The sequence below is a fragment of the Bombus affinis genome, chromosome 5 (genome assembly GCF_024516045.1).
Source record: "Bombus affinis isolate iyBomAffi1 chromosome 5, iyBomAffi1.2, whole genome shotgun sequence".
Classification (NCBI taxonomy): domain Eukaryota; kingdom Metazoa; phylum Arthropoda; class Insecta; order Hymenoptera; family Apidae; genus Bombus; species Bombus affinis.
Genome location: NC_066348.1, coordinates 6,963,387 through 6,979,602, shown reverse-complemented (window position 1 = coordinate 6,979,602; position 16,216 = coordinate 6,963,387). Strand labels below are relative to the sequence as shown.

At 32.1% G+C, this 16,216-nt stretch overlaps 1 protein-coding gene and 1 long non-coding RNA gene across 3 annotated transcripts in view; one reads left to right on the top strand and one right to left on the bottom strand.

Annotated features, from left to right (window-relative positions):
* LOC126916961 (uncharacterized) overlaps positions 1-14,412 on the bottom strand; it is a 33,735-nt gene extending 19,323 nt beyond the window's left edge. For both annotated transcript variants that reach the window (XM_050723317.1, XM_050723318.1), the window contains exon 1: positions 13,899-14,412. In XM_050723317.1, the coding sequence (XP_050579274.1) occupies positions 13,899-13,983 (85 nt within the window). In that variant the 5' untranslated portion in view covers positions 13,984-14,412. The remainder of the gene's footprint in view (positions 1-13,898) is intronic.
* The window catches only part of LOC126916962 (uncharacterized), a 28,629-nt gene that overhangs the window by 7,646 nt on the left and 4,767 nt on the right, over positions 1-16,216 (top strand). The window contains exon 2 of the long non-coding RNA XR_007710834.1: positions 6,268-6,451. This is a non-coding gene — a long non-coding RNA (uncharacterized LOC126916962). The remainder of the gene's footprint in view (positions 1-6,267; positions 6,452-16,216) is intronic.

The following is a 16,216-nucleotide window of genomic DNA, read 5'->3' as shown; positions in this document are numbered from 1 at the left end:
TAATTAATAACAAGTGTAAGAACAAGGTAAACTTGATGTAACTTTATAAAATGTAGGTCTTTAAACGAACGTTTATCTACATAATGACAGTAAATTATGGAATGTAAAAAATATTCATCTGGTTTTTTTTCAAAGAAATAAAACGAAAACATTTATTTCTGATTATTACTCACAAAGTTGTTATAGTTATTTGCGTTTCTCAAGTTTATCGTATAATATCTTTTTTGTAAATAATCTGTTTTCTTTAGCATTCAAAATTCGTAAGCCGATCCAAACTAAATAAACTTATTAAGTTTCTTTGGATTAAAAAAGAATTGAGAATGTTGCTCATTGTTATTTTTATAATGTTTTTTATCCCTACTCAAAACAGCAATTTCTTCTATTTATTTTATTTTTTGAAATATTTGCGGTAGTTATGAAATGACTCCTTGCATTTTTTGGAATAATTCTGCAATAAGATATGATTGATGAAACAAGTTATATTTCATTCTTATTTATTGTTATTCGTGAAAGGAGAAGAGAAGAGGAAAAACCCCTAGCAATGTAGAACAGCAACGGACAAACGTCATCGCTATTTCAAAATTTCAAAACTACCCAAGAATTTTATATCAGGCCAGTTCAAGGAAATAATAAAAAATAGAACTCGAAATTCTCTCCTCCGACTTTTTATTCTTATTAAAAAGAATTTCAAATATTTGATTTAATTGTATGATACAGTAAAAACATTGATAGTTTAAGGATTGACATTGAGGATTGAGGATTGACAATGACTGTGTGTTCAATATGAAACGTACAATAAGCGAAAACCTAAAAGACAATAGATCTATTCGTACGTGGTTGTTTTTTTCACGACGAATATTTAACATCCAGACAGTATATCCTCTGCCAATCTGAACGAGCTTAATATCTTGCCAATTACAATCTTCCTATATCCCAAAATGCATAACTTGATAAATAACCACAGATGTAAACGGATTGGAACGCATACAGAAATATTTAATCCTTGATTGTTCATTTAGACTCTCGAAACGATGTGGCAAATTCATACTATATTCAATTATAAAGTTTGCGATGAAGTCCTTCAATTTCGTCACTCTATCTCTCCATTTCAATTAAACATTGAAATGAAAGTTGTTAAGTACATATTTGAGAATTTAAAAATGGAAGAAAAAGATTAAGCGAAAAATTAAATTAGACTATAATTATCTCATAAACAGTGCAAATATGTAATATTTATTCGTTCGGAAAGATCGAGATAAAGAAATTTTTCTGCATATTATCAGTCGTCGATATTTTTCGTCTATTTTCTGCGATGTACACGTATCTTTCGATTCTCCTTCAGGTAACAAATTTTCTGATTTTATTCTTAATTTTCTATAATCACGTTATTCATAGGATGACGCCACACTACAAAGTTCATGAGATTTTATCCTTGGAAGACATTTCTAAGAAAGGTATATTCATCATTGTAAAAAAGATCCATATTATGTAATAGAAGAACCATACAATGTCATTATCATGACGCAATGACGAGTGAAACATCGTGACATGAAGAATATTCATACAACATAATAGTGCAATAACGTGATGATAAATAAATTAACATAATAATATTTCAAAAATATAGACATACTTCTCGTATTAATTAACTACGTTCTCTTTATCAATTTAGAAGAATCTGTACTATCTGACCAATAGCTTAAAGAACAATCTAACAATCTACGGATAAAGTATTTTTCAAGCAATAAAACTGCTATAAATAAGTTTTCCAATAAATGTATAACGAGTGGATGTCCTGATATTTAAGGCCGACAATGTACAATAGAAGTTGCAACGAATGAGATTCTAAAACCAATTACGTTTTATAGTACCTCGCTGTACAGGGATAAAAAAAATCCTAACAAAGAACGTCGTCCATTCCATCTTAGTATGCCAAGAGTTAATGGGAATCGAGTAATTTACAGCACAAAAACGAGATCGGTTAACGAAGTCTCCTATTAAGAAGGTTCTAACTGCCTGTAAGAGGTTCTAACCTTCTTCTAATTCGAAGGTTATCTTCGAAAAATCTGCTGATCTTGGGTCGTGATAACGAGCTACGACTTGCTGGAAGTGTCTTCGATTTTAGACCAGCAAAAACAACGCCGATAATGAACGCCTTTAATCGGCACAATGCGCTGTTCGATTTTTCAGTTCGACTCTGTTCTTAGCCCAGTTTCGTTTCTCGTCCATTAACGCACACGAAACAAAACGATTCCGTGCTTTTGAATATTTAATGAAACGTGCATGATGAACAAATTTTTTATCTTGAACGATATTGTATCTTGGATTGTTTAACGACAAGACTTACTAGAGAAAATTTGCCTTTTAATTCATTCAAAATACTTGTTAATTTTTTAACAATTATTAAATCTGATTATATCATTAAAATTCCACGGATTAAGAATTTTAATATGACTCTAAAATCGAACAAAATTACAGTAAGATATTTGGTTGTGAAGGAATAACCGCTGTAGCAAAGAAATAACCACTATTCCTTTGGTACTTTGATCTTGCTTTCAACTTATCTTGTTTGAGTTACAAATTGAGAAAAATATATTTCTTTAATTAATAGGAATCCCTTGCTTAATATTTCCTGTAACGTTGCCATCCAACATGACGTCGTACAACGTTTCAATAGTAAATATAGAATTATTTGAATTTTTATAAAAGATCTTCAAACGCGATTACACGAGATTTTAATTACAAATTGAAAAAAATAAAAGCTGCTCGGGTAGTACAAACAGTTATTCTTGGTTAATATTCAAATTTTTCGGGACGTGTGGCGCTTTAACGCAGCAGAAAGTCATAAAACATTTCAACAACACACGTAAAACTGATTACGTTCTTCTAAAATAGCATGTAAACGGCTGTTATATATATAGATTTTTCGATATTTTTCCCCTGAAAAACAAAGAAAGGAGAAGATAAAGTATTATGCAAAGGATTATCCTGAGAAAGACTAATCACGGGAGAACCGAATTACCGATTAGTGTCAATCTCTTTAATGAATTCCTGGTAAACAGCAAGTGTTTAAAAGTTGTTTAAAGCGTAAATATTTCGAGATGGGAGCTTCGTTGAATATGCAACATAGAAAACGAGTCACAATGCCGACGATTATTTATTCTTGTTGATTTCCATTGAGATCAAGAAAAACTTCTATAGGTGACATCTTGAAGAGAATCACGTATTAATTAGAATTGTTAGTGGCATTATAGGCGCCAACAATGATAATACACTGAATAGAATAGTGTTTTCAAGAATATTAATACTTTCATAATTAGCCATTTTTTAATTTTCCTAAAACTCAGAATTGTTTACCTAGGATACAAGGAAAATAAAAATTTGGTTATCGTAGTAATTAATCTTTCAATCCGGTAGTAAATTTTTCAGTAATTAATCTTCCAAGTGTTAAATATTCTGCGATTTGAATAAAAAAGAATCAGGAAAGGCGTATTGTGTGCATTGAAATAAAAAACATTATTTCCAGAATTTATGGAACGATGAAAATCCCAAGCTCTCCGTTTAGGGATTTATGATAAGGATTATGACCCTTTTTATTATTTGTTGTTGTAAAAATGTAGGACTATTGAGAAATTGACTGTTATATTATTAAAAATAATTATGGGGAAATTATAAGTCAAGTTAAAGAATATACAATGGATAGGAAAATTGCAGAAGCAACAGACAGATAAGCGATCATCCAATATTTTTCCATTTCTTATTTCACCAAGAACAAATTCTCATCGATTCTATTTCTATAAAAGAGTCAATCGTAAACACAAAATAAACCAATCTTCATTTTTCCAATCCTCTACCCAATCAGTTAAAAACGATTAAAAACGATCAAAAACATGTAAACCCGGTAAACAAGCCTGAGGCATTTTATTGTTTGTTAATTTATGATGTCATGATCATAAATTACTAAGCGATGAAACTTCAAGCGATAAATATCACTATCGTCCCTTATTTTTCTCAAACTACGTATAAATGAAGTTTCCGCAAGATTCTGATTCTATCGATGATCAGAAAGTTGAGAAGGAGCGATGATCGATTAAGTCTCAGAAAAGAGAAAGGTGGTGTTTGTAAAAGTCAATGTCATGTTGCATCATTCCAAAGATCGTTCGTCTCTAGATTTTTCGTCGATGACGTTCGTGATCGCCTTCTCCACAGCGTGAAATTGAGATTCATGGTCTAGAATAATCGGACAGAGTATTCCACACCGGCTGATTAGTCGACGATTAATCGGATCTCTGATTAATTCGCGTTATCACTCGGTGAATCGAGACGTAACGACGGATGTACGCAAATCGTTCTCTTTGAGCCTAGTCGAACCTAGTCGTTCGATGTTCTGTTGGAAGAAATTTGCTATAATTGTGAAATCTTTTGCGATCGAAATATATGTTTTTTTGTTACTATATGTAGGTATTGATGTATGCGTATCTAATCTACGATGATATTCTATATTTCCTTTAGTTGGAATATTTAGAAACGTTTGAGACTTTCATGGCCCAATATCACGACATGATTATTAAAATTGTTAATTTTTATTTGAATATGGGATTCAGAAAAATAAAAATATTCAATAAAATTCAAAGAAGATGAAAGTGTCAAGGAGAGATGTCAAGAAGCATCTTAGGTTTCTTAACTTGAAGTTCTACTTTCTGTATCCACTATTCTGGATCTCACGTTACAGTATATGGTCTGATGTTACAACTATGTCGAAATTGACTTGAATTCAGATATCACACCGTTATAAATTTTATCTGCTGTAACTGTTACAAATTCTAAAAGTTACGGCATAAGAGTTAATGTCTTGAATTAAGAAAAACTTTGTTTATGAATAACGATTATAAATAATTAAAATCCTTTTGATTACCGGTAATCATTATCGATGACGGGAATTTTAGTTTGATCACGAATAATTATTATCGATAATGGAAATTTAATTTTGTTTACCGATGATCATTATCAACGATAACCGTATTTTCTGGTTACGTTCGGCTATTGTTGATTACTATTAACATTATTTGTAATTAGTAGATACATAATTATTGATAACGTAGAACAATTAATTATGAAACTTATATATTTATTAAGAAAAAAAAAACGGTATGAAAATATATGAAACAAAGAACAGGATAAAAAATATTGTATTACAATATTGTTACGAGAGTTAATAAAAATATCGCACTACAGTATCTTTTATCTTTTTCATTGTTTCATATATTTTCATATCGGTGTTTTGCTTAATAAAATAGATAAGTTTTATAATTAAATGTTTTCATATCGTCAATGAATACTAATTACTAGTAATATTAATAACTTTGAAAATAGTCGAACGTAATCACAAAAAATTTTTTTGGCTGAAGGTAAGTAAAAAAAATATTCGTAATCGATGATGGTTACTGGTAGCCGAAGAAAATTTTAATCATTTATAATGTTTATTCGGAATCAGAACAATTAAAAATTAATATTCTTTAGCTTTTTCAGTTCTTCATATCAGTTTTTGAGAAATTTCTTTGAGATTTATTGACAACTGGCTTCCATTTAAATGAAATTTAATTTTTATTAAATCACCTTTTCCTCAAAAATGTTTAAAATAACTATTACTTTGTTTTGCTTGAATCAGATTAATGTATAAAACTTTTGCAAAATAATAAGCGTTTTATACAATAATATACAATTTTCAATATTAACACATTATCAAGTGTACAATAAATAAACATCGATATACATATAGCGATGAACATACAAATAAGTATTTTGTTTACATATGAAAAACTAATTTCTAAACGATAAAGATATTTTGATTAGCACTTCGATATATACAAAATAATAATAATTGAACTCATTCACAAAAAATAGTAACAAGGTGGCGAGTACAATCACGAGTCATGAAAAATAGAAGAAATTAATTAACACCATTAAGTCAATATACATATAGTAGTATTAAACTTATTCAGAAAAAATACCAATAAAGTGGCAAGCAATTACGATTCCCAGTCTGCTATTACCTTCGTAACCCTCTCACCCCCCTCTCAACCCCCTCTATTCTGCTATTACCCTCTCACTCTCTCTCTCTCCTTCCTCCCTTCATTCTGAATTTTAAACAAAGTTGCAAAAAAGGTTCAAAGGTGCTGAAATCACATCCCTCTCTTTGCTTATCCTTTCTCCACTCGTCACTCCTCGATGACTACGATATTTATTGTTTTTGCCCCCGATACATAGGCCAAGCTGGACCCGCCTTAGGCATGCAAGCGCGCACATGCAAGTCTTTTCTGCAGCTGCAGCAGTTCACCACAATATCCAATCGACGAGGCCTGCTGGCGGGTTTAAAAGGGCCACTGGCAAGCTGCCAATAGGGCTGACAGAAAACGACAGGCTCGTTAACGGATAACCGGCGACAATTAAGGTAAACGAATCGATCGGGCCAGGGTATTTAACTACCACTCGGCCCAACGTTGGTGCACGTGTAATTAACGTGTGTAAAATCAAATTCATTCCGCCTCTCGTCGTTTTGTCTCCCGTTTAATGTGTCTATCAACCTTTGCGCCACTGCATCCTTTGACCCTGTTCTGCTCACTCCTCAAGTTTATCTTCCTTCAGATATCTTTTCCTTAAATTTTGTAATACTGTATCTGTGACGAATATGGAACAATAAGAAACGACAAAGAGATACTTATACAATTTTCTATATTTTATTAATATCTGTTGAGGATATTCAATCTCGACTCATATACGTTGGAGAACGACCTGGGTCAACCCTGTGATGTTCGTGCGATCATTTGCGATCTAATTGGTAATTATTATTGCGTTAATTGGTAACGATCGTTTTTTATTGGTATTTAATTTTTAGTAATTTGAGCAAACCAACAAAGATCGACACAAAATCAACCAAAATGATTGTACTTTCTGAAACATGTTACAAGTTCATAGTCGACTAATGTTCGCAGTGATAAACTTTATTAATTATTTGTAATAAGGGTGACTTTAACACTGTTGAATATTTGAAAGCTTCTTTTTTACTCCAAATCTTAATTTTTTGCAACCCATAAATTATACTGTTTTTTGTCTTTCTCGTCTTTCTCTCAAGTTCTTTACTTTTTTCCCTCTTTTTTAATTCGAATCGTTAATTTCCAGTAACTCATAAATTGTACTTCTTCAGCTCTCTCACTTCTATCTGCTTTTTTTTGATCCTACTTTTTTGCAGGTTTGTATGATCGTTCTCGTAGAAAAAGAAAATCAAGTATGTAACATGATTCGGGGTCAAACGTTGAACCCGTTGCCCTGTGACGACCAGACACGTGATTTTTAAAGCGCACAAGTTCCTGTCCACTGACGTTCCTTTTCACTTTCCAGTACACAAATTCCGCCGAAGTGCACTTTGATTCCGCTAGCTCTTGACACTTGTGTTTGCGCAGTGGGAACGTTCTTGGCTTATCGAGTGTTTCGTGAAGTGGATCACGGAATAACGTGTGGTCGAGTATACTGCATACGCGAAGGCGATAAAACCTAATATTATACTTTTGTTCCCTATTTTTCCATTATATACCTAGGATTTCTTTTTTATCGGTTTAGTAACTAGTTTTTGAAAATAAAAACTCTTCGACCTGAAGACATCGAATTACTTCGTATTTAATGATAATGATTAATAAAATTTGCAACAATTTAATAAGTCTCTTAAAGATACTCGAAAAATATACAGCTAACGAAATAGAACAAGTAAAAGCTAAAAACTTATATTGTACAAATCTGAAATTGTTAACGAAAAGACATCTTTTATAGAAAGCTAACGACGAATAAAATTTGTGTAGAAAATTTGGATAGATACCAGCAATTCGAATTGATTGGAATTAATGAAATTTACAACAGTATACAACAGCTTTTAATGTTAAAGAAAAATCGATAGTAATAAAATGAAAAAGATGAAAGATAATGGTTTAAAGGTTTGAGATCGCCAGTGAAGAAAATATTTTTATTTTAATGGTAAATTGATAAAAATCAAACAGAAAGTTAGGCCAAACATCTCGTGTACCGATCGCGGATTTTTTCTTCGTTTCTCTGTAAAAACGTTCCGTTTATTTCGGAAGTATGTTAAAACACTCCTCGTATTTTAAGGAACGTCCGAATTTTGTGGTTAAAATTTCTTCATTTCTCATCGTAACATTTCTTCATTTTTCTCATCGTTTCCCTAAGCAACTTGGTCTTCCCGAAAAAAACAACAATTGGGGGAAGCCATTTTTCTTAAAACAGTAACACAGTGGAATGACATTAAAAAATAGAAGAAGACTCGTCAAATCTTAAAACAATGGAAACTCGTAACTTTAGATTACGTGTGTCGTAATTTTCACTTTTCGTCCCATTCTTTGTATTTTTCTTTAATACATTTATAAGCCGCAATATGCTTTTAACTTACGCATTTTTCAATAGAAGCTCAAGAAACGCGTGATGTTTCTTTTCAAGGGTTTGTACGCTTCTATTTTTCTGTTTGACTGACAGTTTACGGATCGTCTGTAAACCAACATCTTTATTCCTTGCTTCAAATATTGGAAGCCTAATAAATCTTTCTGTAGCCAATAACAACGTTTCTGAAGGGATAAATAATAATTTGAATTCTTATTTATTGTTCATTTTCCTATCTCTTTGTCCCAATTCTTTTAATGTATTGATTTAAATTACCTTTACTTCAATGTTCATTTTCATTCTGAATACTTATATAAACCATCGAAAACTTTTGTTTATCGAAAGCTTGTATATTGAATATTCGACATGAGAAATTCAAAGGTCATTGTATAAAAGAGTTATTATATCAAAGATTTCTGATTTATATACATATGTTGAGAAGGGATTTATTCTTGATCATCGCTTTATCATGCGATCTAAAAACAAGTATGATCGATGTGATTGGTTTCTTCGAACGTACCTGCGAGCAAGAAAAGCCAGGTTCTCAAGAAATCGAATCACGCGTTGTACTTGAAAGTAAATCCGTCCAAAGAGAGGAGAAATTCCGCGAAAAGAATGTATTGTTTCAGCGAAATTATGCGTCTTCGAATGAGACACCTCTCGAAAATAGGAAACTTGTTATAATCATATATGTATATCATACGCATACATAAATACATATATACACTTTATCAGTTTTCTATTTCAATAGCATTGGTAATAAACATTTCAAATTTTGTACACATTTGAAGAGAATCTGTGTATTTATTTCAGTCCAACATGTACATATTTATAGTTGCAACTAAATTTATTTATCGATAAAACGAAACGAGGGTCAAGAAAAATATTTTTAAACAAATAACTGATTACGATTATCATAGGAAAAAGATATTGAAAGATAAAAAATAATGGCTTAAATTAAAGTATCAAAACTTTGCTAAAAAAAATACAGCAAAAATAATGATACCAAAGATGAAAGATATAACGAAGCTTCTTAATTGAAATACAGGAATTTTGTTAAAAGATAAATCTATTATCATTCTATTACCACCAACGAATCTACTGATATTATTAATTATTAATCACTATTTATTTGTCTGATTAAAAAAAAATTTAATCAAACATAAATCCTCTTCTAGTCCAATCGTAAATATAATGAAATATATGAAAGCTAATTATGAAGATTCTAAATGTTCAAGTTCTGCGATCGATAATAAGAAAGCACTCGACCGTACTCGTGATCATTAGCGATTGCGATGTAACCGATTACTCGAGCGTTTCATTAAAAATTAAGCCGCGTATTTTTTGCAGCTATACTTCGATCTCATCATCCTGATCATCGAAAATATCTCGAAAGTGATAACGATCGCGTATGAAGTACAATGAAAACGCAGACCGTGTAATCTTATGCGGTGTGATCACGAAAATCACGTAGCCAAAGACAGAAATTTTTTAGTTTTAACGCATACAAGTACGAGAGTTTCTTTTCTTTGATATTGCCTATAGGTATATTTATATTTTACTTATATTTTGATAAAAATTGCTATAGATAATCAGCTATTACTTTAAGCCCTAGGTAATATAAAGCTTGCTAATAATTAAAGATTACAAGATATGATAAGTATATTTTTGTCCATTTTTTGTTATAATCAATAAGCGGGAGAATTCTAACGTTAAATTGTAATTGAAAATGAACAAAATCTAGAAATCACTTCTTTTAAAAATGGTTGATAAGTTTAAATTTTGTGGAGGCCGACAGCATAATTATTAAGACAAATATTCGTATATCCTCAATATTTTAGTACTATGATGAGCGATATATTATAATATAGCAATATAATAATATCAACAATTTTTGAGAAAACGAAAACACGTACATTCAGCTCCAGGATCAAGTAAAAGGACAATTTTACTGGCACGAGGATGCATTGACAATAATTTTCTTAGTAAATAGAGGATGTGTAAAGATGTATAAAGAAGACGTGTTTTTAGAATTTGTAAACTCTATTAGGAACCAGGAGGATTTTCGAAATTTTAAATTGCACAAAAAGGAAAAAGAGGAAGCTTAAAGAAATTTTTGTGTTATCCGAGAGAGAAGAATTTTTAGAATTTTAAGTACATGCAAGGCAAGAGAATTAATAAATTAATTATATCTGCAAACTAAATTTTCCAAATTTTCTCTCGTTGTATGAGTAGTAAGGGTGAGTAAGAAATAATTTGTAGATGACTAATACGAATTATACTGGAGCAGAAATTAAGGGATGACGTTTTTGTAATGACATCCATAAATATAGAGATCGAATGAGATCATTGATGGATGTCTCTTTTATCGAATAAACCTTGCTAGAAATAGCGATCGAACGTCAGTAGTATACGTATGTACTGGCATCGATCAATGCGAAGGAGCTTCATAATTCGAGTCTCTGGCTAATTAGTTTTTAGTTGTATCTGTTTGTTACGATCGAACGTTATAAACAAACTATGTTATAAACACTGCCTGAGAAATAAGGACGATATCTATGAAGATATCAGATTTATAGGAAAATCGCTTTTTATTTGTTTTTCTTTTCTACTTTCTTTCTCTTTTCGAAAGGAAAAGTTCAATTATTTTAAGTAAATTAAATATTAATTAGTCTTCAACGTAATAACTACTGTTATTAAAATATTCTTTTAGTGTTTTCACGATTTAATACACAATACTTATTCGATATTTCTCGATGAAAAAATTGTACAAAGAAAGTCATCATTTAAAAGATGTTATTTAATCTTATCTCATTTGTAATTTTTATTCGATTAAACAAAATTGTAAGGATCGTTTTATTTGAATAAATAGATTTGTAAAAGTAAAAATCTAACGACGAAATTTTCCAATCTAATGAAAAATAAAAATTACAAGATTATACAGATTGAAGCAAAGAAGTTCGAACGAAACATAACTCTATGCTTCATAGCTAAATAATGAGAATTAACAAGTGAAAATAAATCGATAATAATGTGATGTAAGATTGAGTTCTATGTACAATTTCTAAATAAGAAACTTCTGTAAACGAGAATAACCGGTGAATTTGTACAAAGATCAATAGTAATACGTGACAAACTTGTCGGAAATATTAACCGGCCTTAAACTAAACTCTTACCTAACTATTTCCTCCTATCTGGCGATTCGCGGAAGTTGAAACAATCCGTTTGACGGATAAAACCAGATTAAACATGTGAAATGCCATTAGAGAATGAATTTCTTTTTTTAGATTACTAAGGACTAACGTTGTATTAACGCCAAATTCCATTCGAAATTATTTTTCCAGCCATTTACATCATCGAATTCTGTGTTCTTTAATTATTTCAATTATTTTGAGTCACGTTGCTGATAGCTCAGAAATTAACGGGACTCTTGTGAGAGAGAAGTCAAACGATTCGACTATAAGAAGGTAAAGTTCAAGGAACGTCATACCGGTATTGTGAGTATAGACGTCATTCATTTCATTATAATTATAATCATTATAATTTATACATTTTATACTTTACGTGATAAAAGTTGTATAAAACACGAACTAAAATGAAATAATCTACGATCAAATAATACAATTTTTTAATCCAAATTTTCGTCTTCATAATATCAATTAAGAATTAAAAAACAGAATAAAAAGTATAAAATTCTAGCACGGCTAATAAAGCGTAATTCTTCCTTTTAATGTAAACGCTTTATCTTACTATTATTTAAAAGATAATTGTAATACGTAATAATTGTGATAGTTTATTAAAGATAAAAGTATTGGAACTTTGCCTAATCCCCTAATAATTGGAAAATCGTATGCTTTCTTGGCAGAAGAAATGATATTGTTCAGTGTCCTAAAACTTAAACGACAGTAGGAACCTTCAAACGTACTAACTCCAAAAAAGATGTGTGGCAGTTTTAAGAGGGCAAATAGTGGCAACAGACTCTCATAACCAATAAGTATAGCGCAATTTCCAATTAATTTTGAAACGACGTCTAAATATCTAATAAACCTATACGTGATACTATGACCAGAGTAACTTAGTATAAGTTCTGCGGCTCTATTACAGTACGCGTCTAGCTAAATTAATTCGTAGTCACTCTATGCTTTGCTACTTCAGCCTATGAAATTTAGATCTAAATACTTTCGGGTGTATTACGTGTCCACAGGTTTGTGCAATAAATGGCAATAAAAAATGCTAAAAAAATACGTTTTTTCATAGACATAAAGATATAAAGATAATTGTATAAACTAATTATACGGTGTATCTGCCAATGCGTTTGCCATTAAAATGTAATCGGTAAACAAAGAAATTTAAATGTGTAAAAACATTCGTAAAATTGTCAAACGCTCCATAAAGCGCTCAAGCAATTGCTATCACTTTACGAACTACGTACATATGCACATTCTATCGTACTGACATAAGTGATAGCACATCGACTATGTGTAAAGTAAGGCGTACAAAATTCGGTCGACAGTCGACGTATGAATTCTCTATACCTCCACGTGACTTGAAGGTTACATAAACGACCTATTTACATAAAGTATTAGCTACCAAATATAACATTCAAGTATCAAAGCAAGAATCAATTACGAACCAGTATCCCACGTAAGTGTATAAAGCTACGCTGCCTCAACTTCACTGTGATCAATAATTGAACGATGCGTGAATTCGAACGATGATACATGGAAGCATTAATAGGACTGCGTGTCACGAAATCGTAGCCACGATTCATTCACGAAACCGTACAAATCCGCGTGCGTCCGTCCGGTTTAAACTTAAACAACCTTAGGCATAGGTGATCACTGTTTACAGTTTACACTCACCAGTCTTATCAAACACGCGAGAAAGTCACGCCATTTACTCGAAATTTCGATTGGGACAATCTCTCGCGTCTTTCGTACATACAAGGACGAAAACGTGTGCGGCAATTATTTGCCAACACAACGCGGAAATTTAACCGGAGACGCCACGTGAGGACGTCGACTTTATCGTCCGACACTGTAACTACTTTCCGATGAACAATTCGAAAAAATACCATTTTACCGATATATCCAAAATTGTATTTTATACCGAATGACTAATGTTTATTCACGTATGTCTATATGTATTTCCATTACACTGTTTTATACATATATACTGTACTTTTCGTATCGATACGTAATTTATATCCAATATATTTACTCACATCGCACACTATTTTACACACATCGTATTTAACTTTTTAAATCGACAAACGTAATTCATACCGAGCAACTAATATTTTTTCACATATATTCGCTACAGTATTCGTAACGATTTCACGCAACGTTTTCAGTTCTCGTTCAAAATGAAATAATACGAGACAGAACATAAAAGAAGAGAAAAGAAGAAAATTAATTAACATACAAAAAGAAGAGGAAATGATCACTTGTCAATACCTGATACGGGAGCAGCGAGAAACGCTTGATTGGTGGCGACGAGTAACGAAACCAGCACAAACAAGGACCACGCGAGGACGATCATCCTGGATCGTAGTGATCACTGAGAAGTACCGATAACGGCTCGATCAGTTTGCCAAAATCTAGACCGCCCCGGGCTTCCACTACGGTTATGTTTTCGCGCACCTGACCGGTATGCACGCGCGTATGTACCCGTAATTATTCGATTGGTTCGCCAACGGTTGATGTCTCTCCTTTTTATGTATGTATATACGTTTACATAAATATATACAATATATATATATATCCGTCTGTGTGTATATATATATATATGTATATATATTTATATATCGGTGTCTGTGTATTTGTAGTATATATGTGCGCGTACGTGTGTCAGAAATCTTAATTCAGTGTCGTTAGCTCTCGAACACGTTTCTCTCGATGAACCGGGCCGTCGCGCTCAGACTCGGCTTTGCCGACTTCTCCGACCAGTTAGCCAGCAGTGAACTGCTCGTGTTCCTGCCTTGGGCATCGTAATATACATAAAGTCGCCAGATAAGCCGCGGCTGACACCCCACCACGAGCCGCCCCGTCGTGGGACGACCCGTCTCGCTCGCTCGCTCACTCCCGATGGAACAGCTTGAAGTCCTCTTCTCCTCGAAGCGGCCCCGCACCGCGCCGCACGGTGGGACAAATCGTAGATATTTTCCAAAAAAAAGAACGGAATATATATGTAGTAATAAAAATAAATAAAAAATTGAGTGAAAATACGGTGTACTCTTTTTTTATCGATATAACTGTACGAAGAGTAAAGAAGAGAAAACAGCTTTATTGAGGAGATTAAGTTTTAATATTTTAGTCCACTAGAAAAAGAACAAGATTCGATAGATTTAACCGGATTTCTTACGAAATGAAGTTTATACTCTGCTTAGACATTAAGAGAAAGAATGATTCATAGAATATTAATTATTTTGCAGAGACTGCACTCCGTGTTTTGTTACAATACAAAGCGAACGTTTCCTGCTATTAACCAATACACCACATTTTTATGCAGACGTTTTGTACATTATAACTATTGTGATTCAATAGGTCAAATTGTCGCAAAATGGAAAATCACGAAAAATGGGTTTTCCTCAGTGTACAAATACTTTTTATAACGACTGTATGTTTGGCTGTTAAGAAATTGTTAACGTAACAAAAATCCCGAATTTAATGATTTCAACTATGTTTTTCGACATCTCCAAAATAAGTCTTGTTTCTTGTTGATTTTAAAAAATGTGCCGAATTGTCCAGAAAGTAGTTTTTCCCCGTATAATTGCTACGCTCAGTTGCTATCCTGAAAAGAATTAACAATATTGTGTACGCATGTACGGAAATATTCAGAACCCAAGATTTGCAAGTAGCGAGAAAACTATCGATGATTAGTAACAATTTATTACAATATTAAATCTAGACAAAGCAGGAAATAAAATTTTTAGAAACGTCAGGAAATACGGATCTCGCAAAATGGACAGAAAAAGAACAAATGAAGATTTTTTTTAGTTTTCTCGAAATAATTCACAATTTGTTCATGAGAACATTCGGTAAATCGGTATAACGAGTTGGAACAATAGCCTGTAGACATATTCCCAGTAGTTCGTGCCTTGGAGTTACATAAATACATTTGTTCGTAGATTATTAAATGCTTTACTTAATCAGATCATTGGGATGTTTCTTACTCAATCCCGTCGGGACAAATGTAAAATATAAATTGTTTGCTAGTAGATTTAAGCGGTTTTCTAATTCCTTTTTGTCGGGATAAATGCACAACATAAGTTGTTTGTTAGTAGACTTAGACGGTTTTCTAATTCCTTTGTGTATCTCACAGCAAAAGCCGTTATTGTACTATCGACTGATTCTATTTTAAGAACCTAGTTTTTAATATACCAGAGAGCATTAACCAGCGTAAGGAGGATTATTGATTGTAAAGCTCCTATTTTTTTAATGTTGCTCGTGCTAACTGTACACCGGAGTTCGATTCCGTAGATCCAGATAGTTTTAATGATGGTCTTGTATAACAAAAGTTAATTCTTTGAGTTCAGTTTTAAATTCCTTCTCGTTAAATAGTTCATGTTTCTTCTTTTTATTTTAGTCTGCCCTATTTTCTTCTGGGTGTGGTGTTTCCATGTTAATTTCCTATCTACATAGATGCCTAGATATTTTACAACTGCAGCTTGTTACTCAGAGATACAGTACGAGATATTTGCTCCTTTAATGCAAAGGTAATGCGTCTGGATCTTTCCTCGTTTAGTTTTATTTTTCGTTTTAAGAACCAAGTT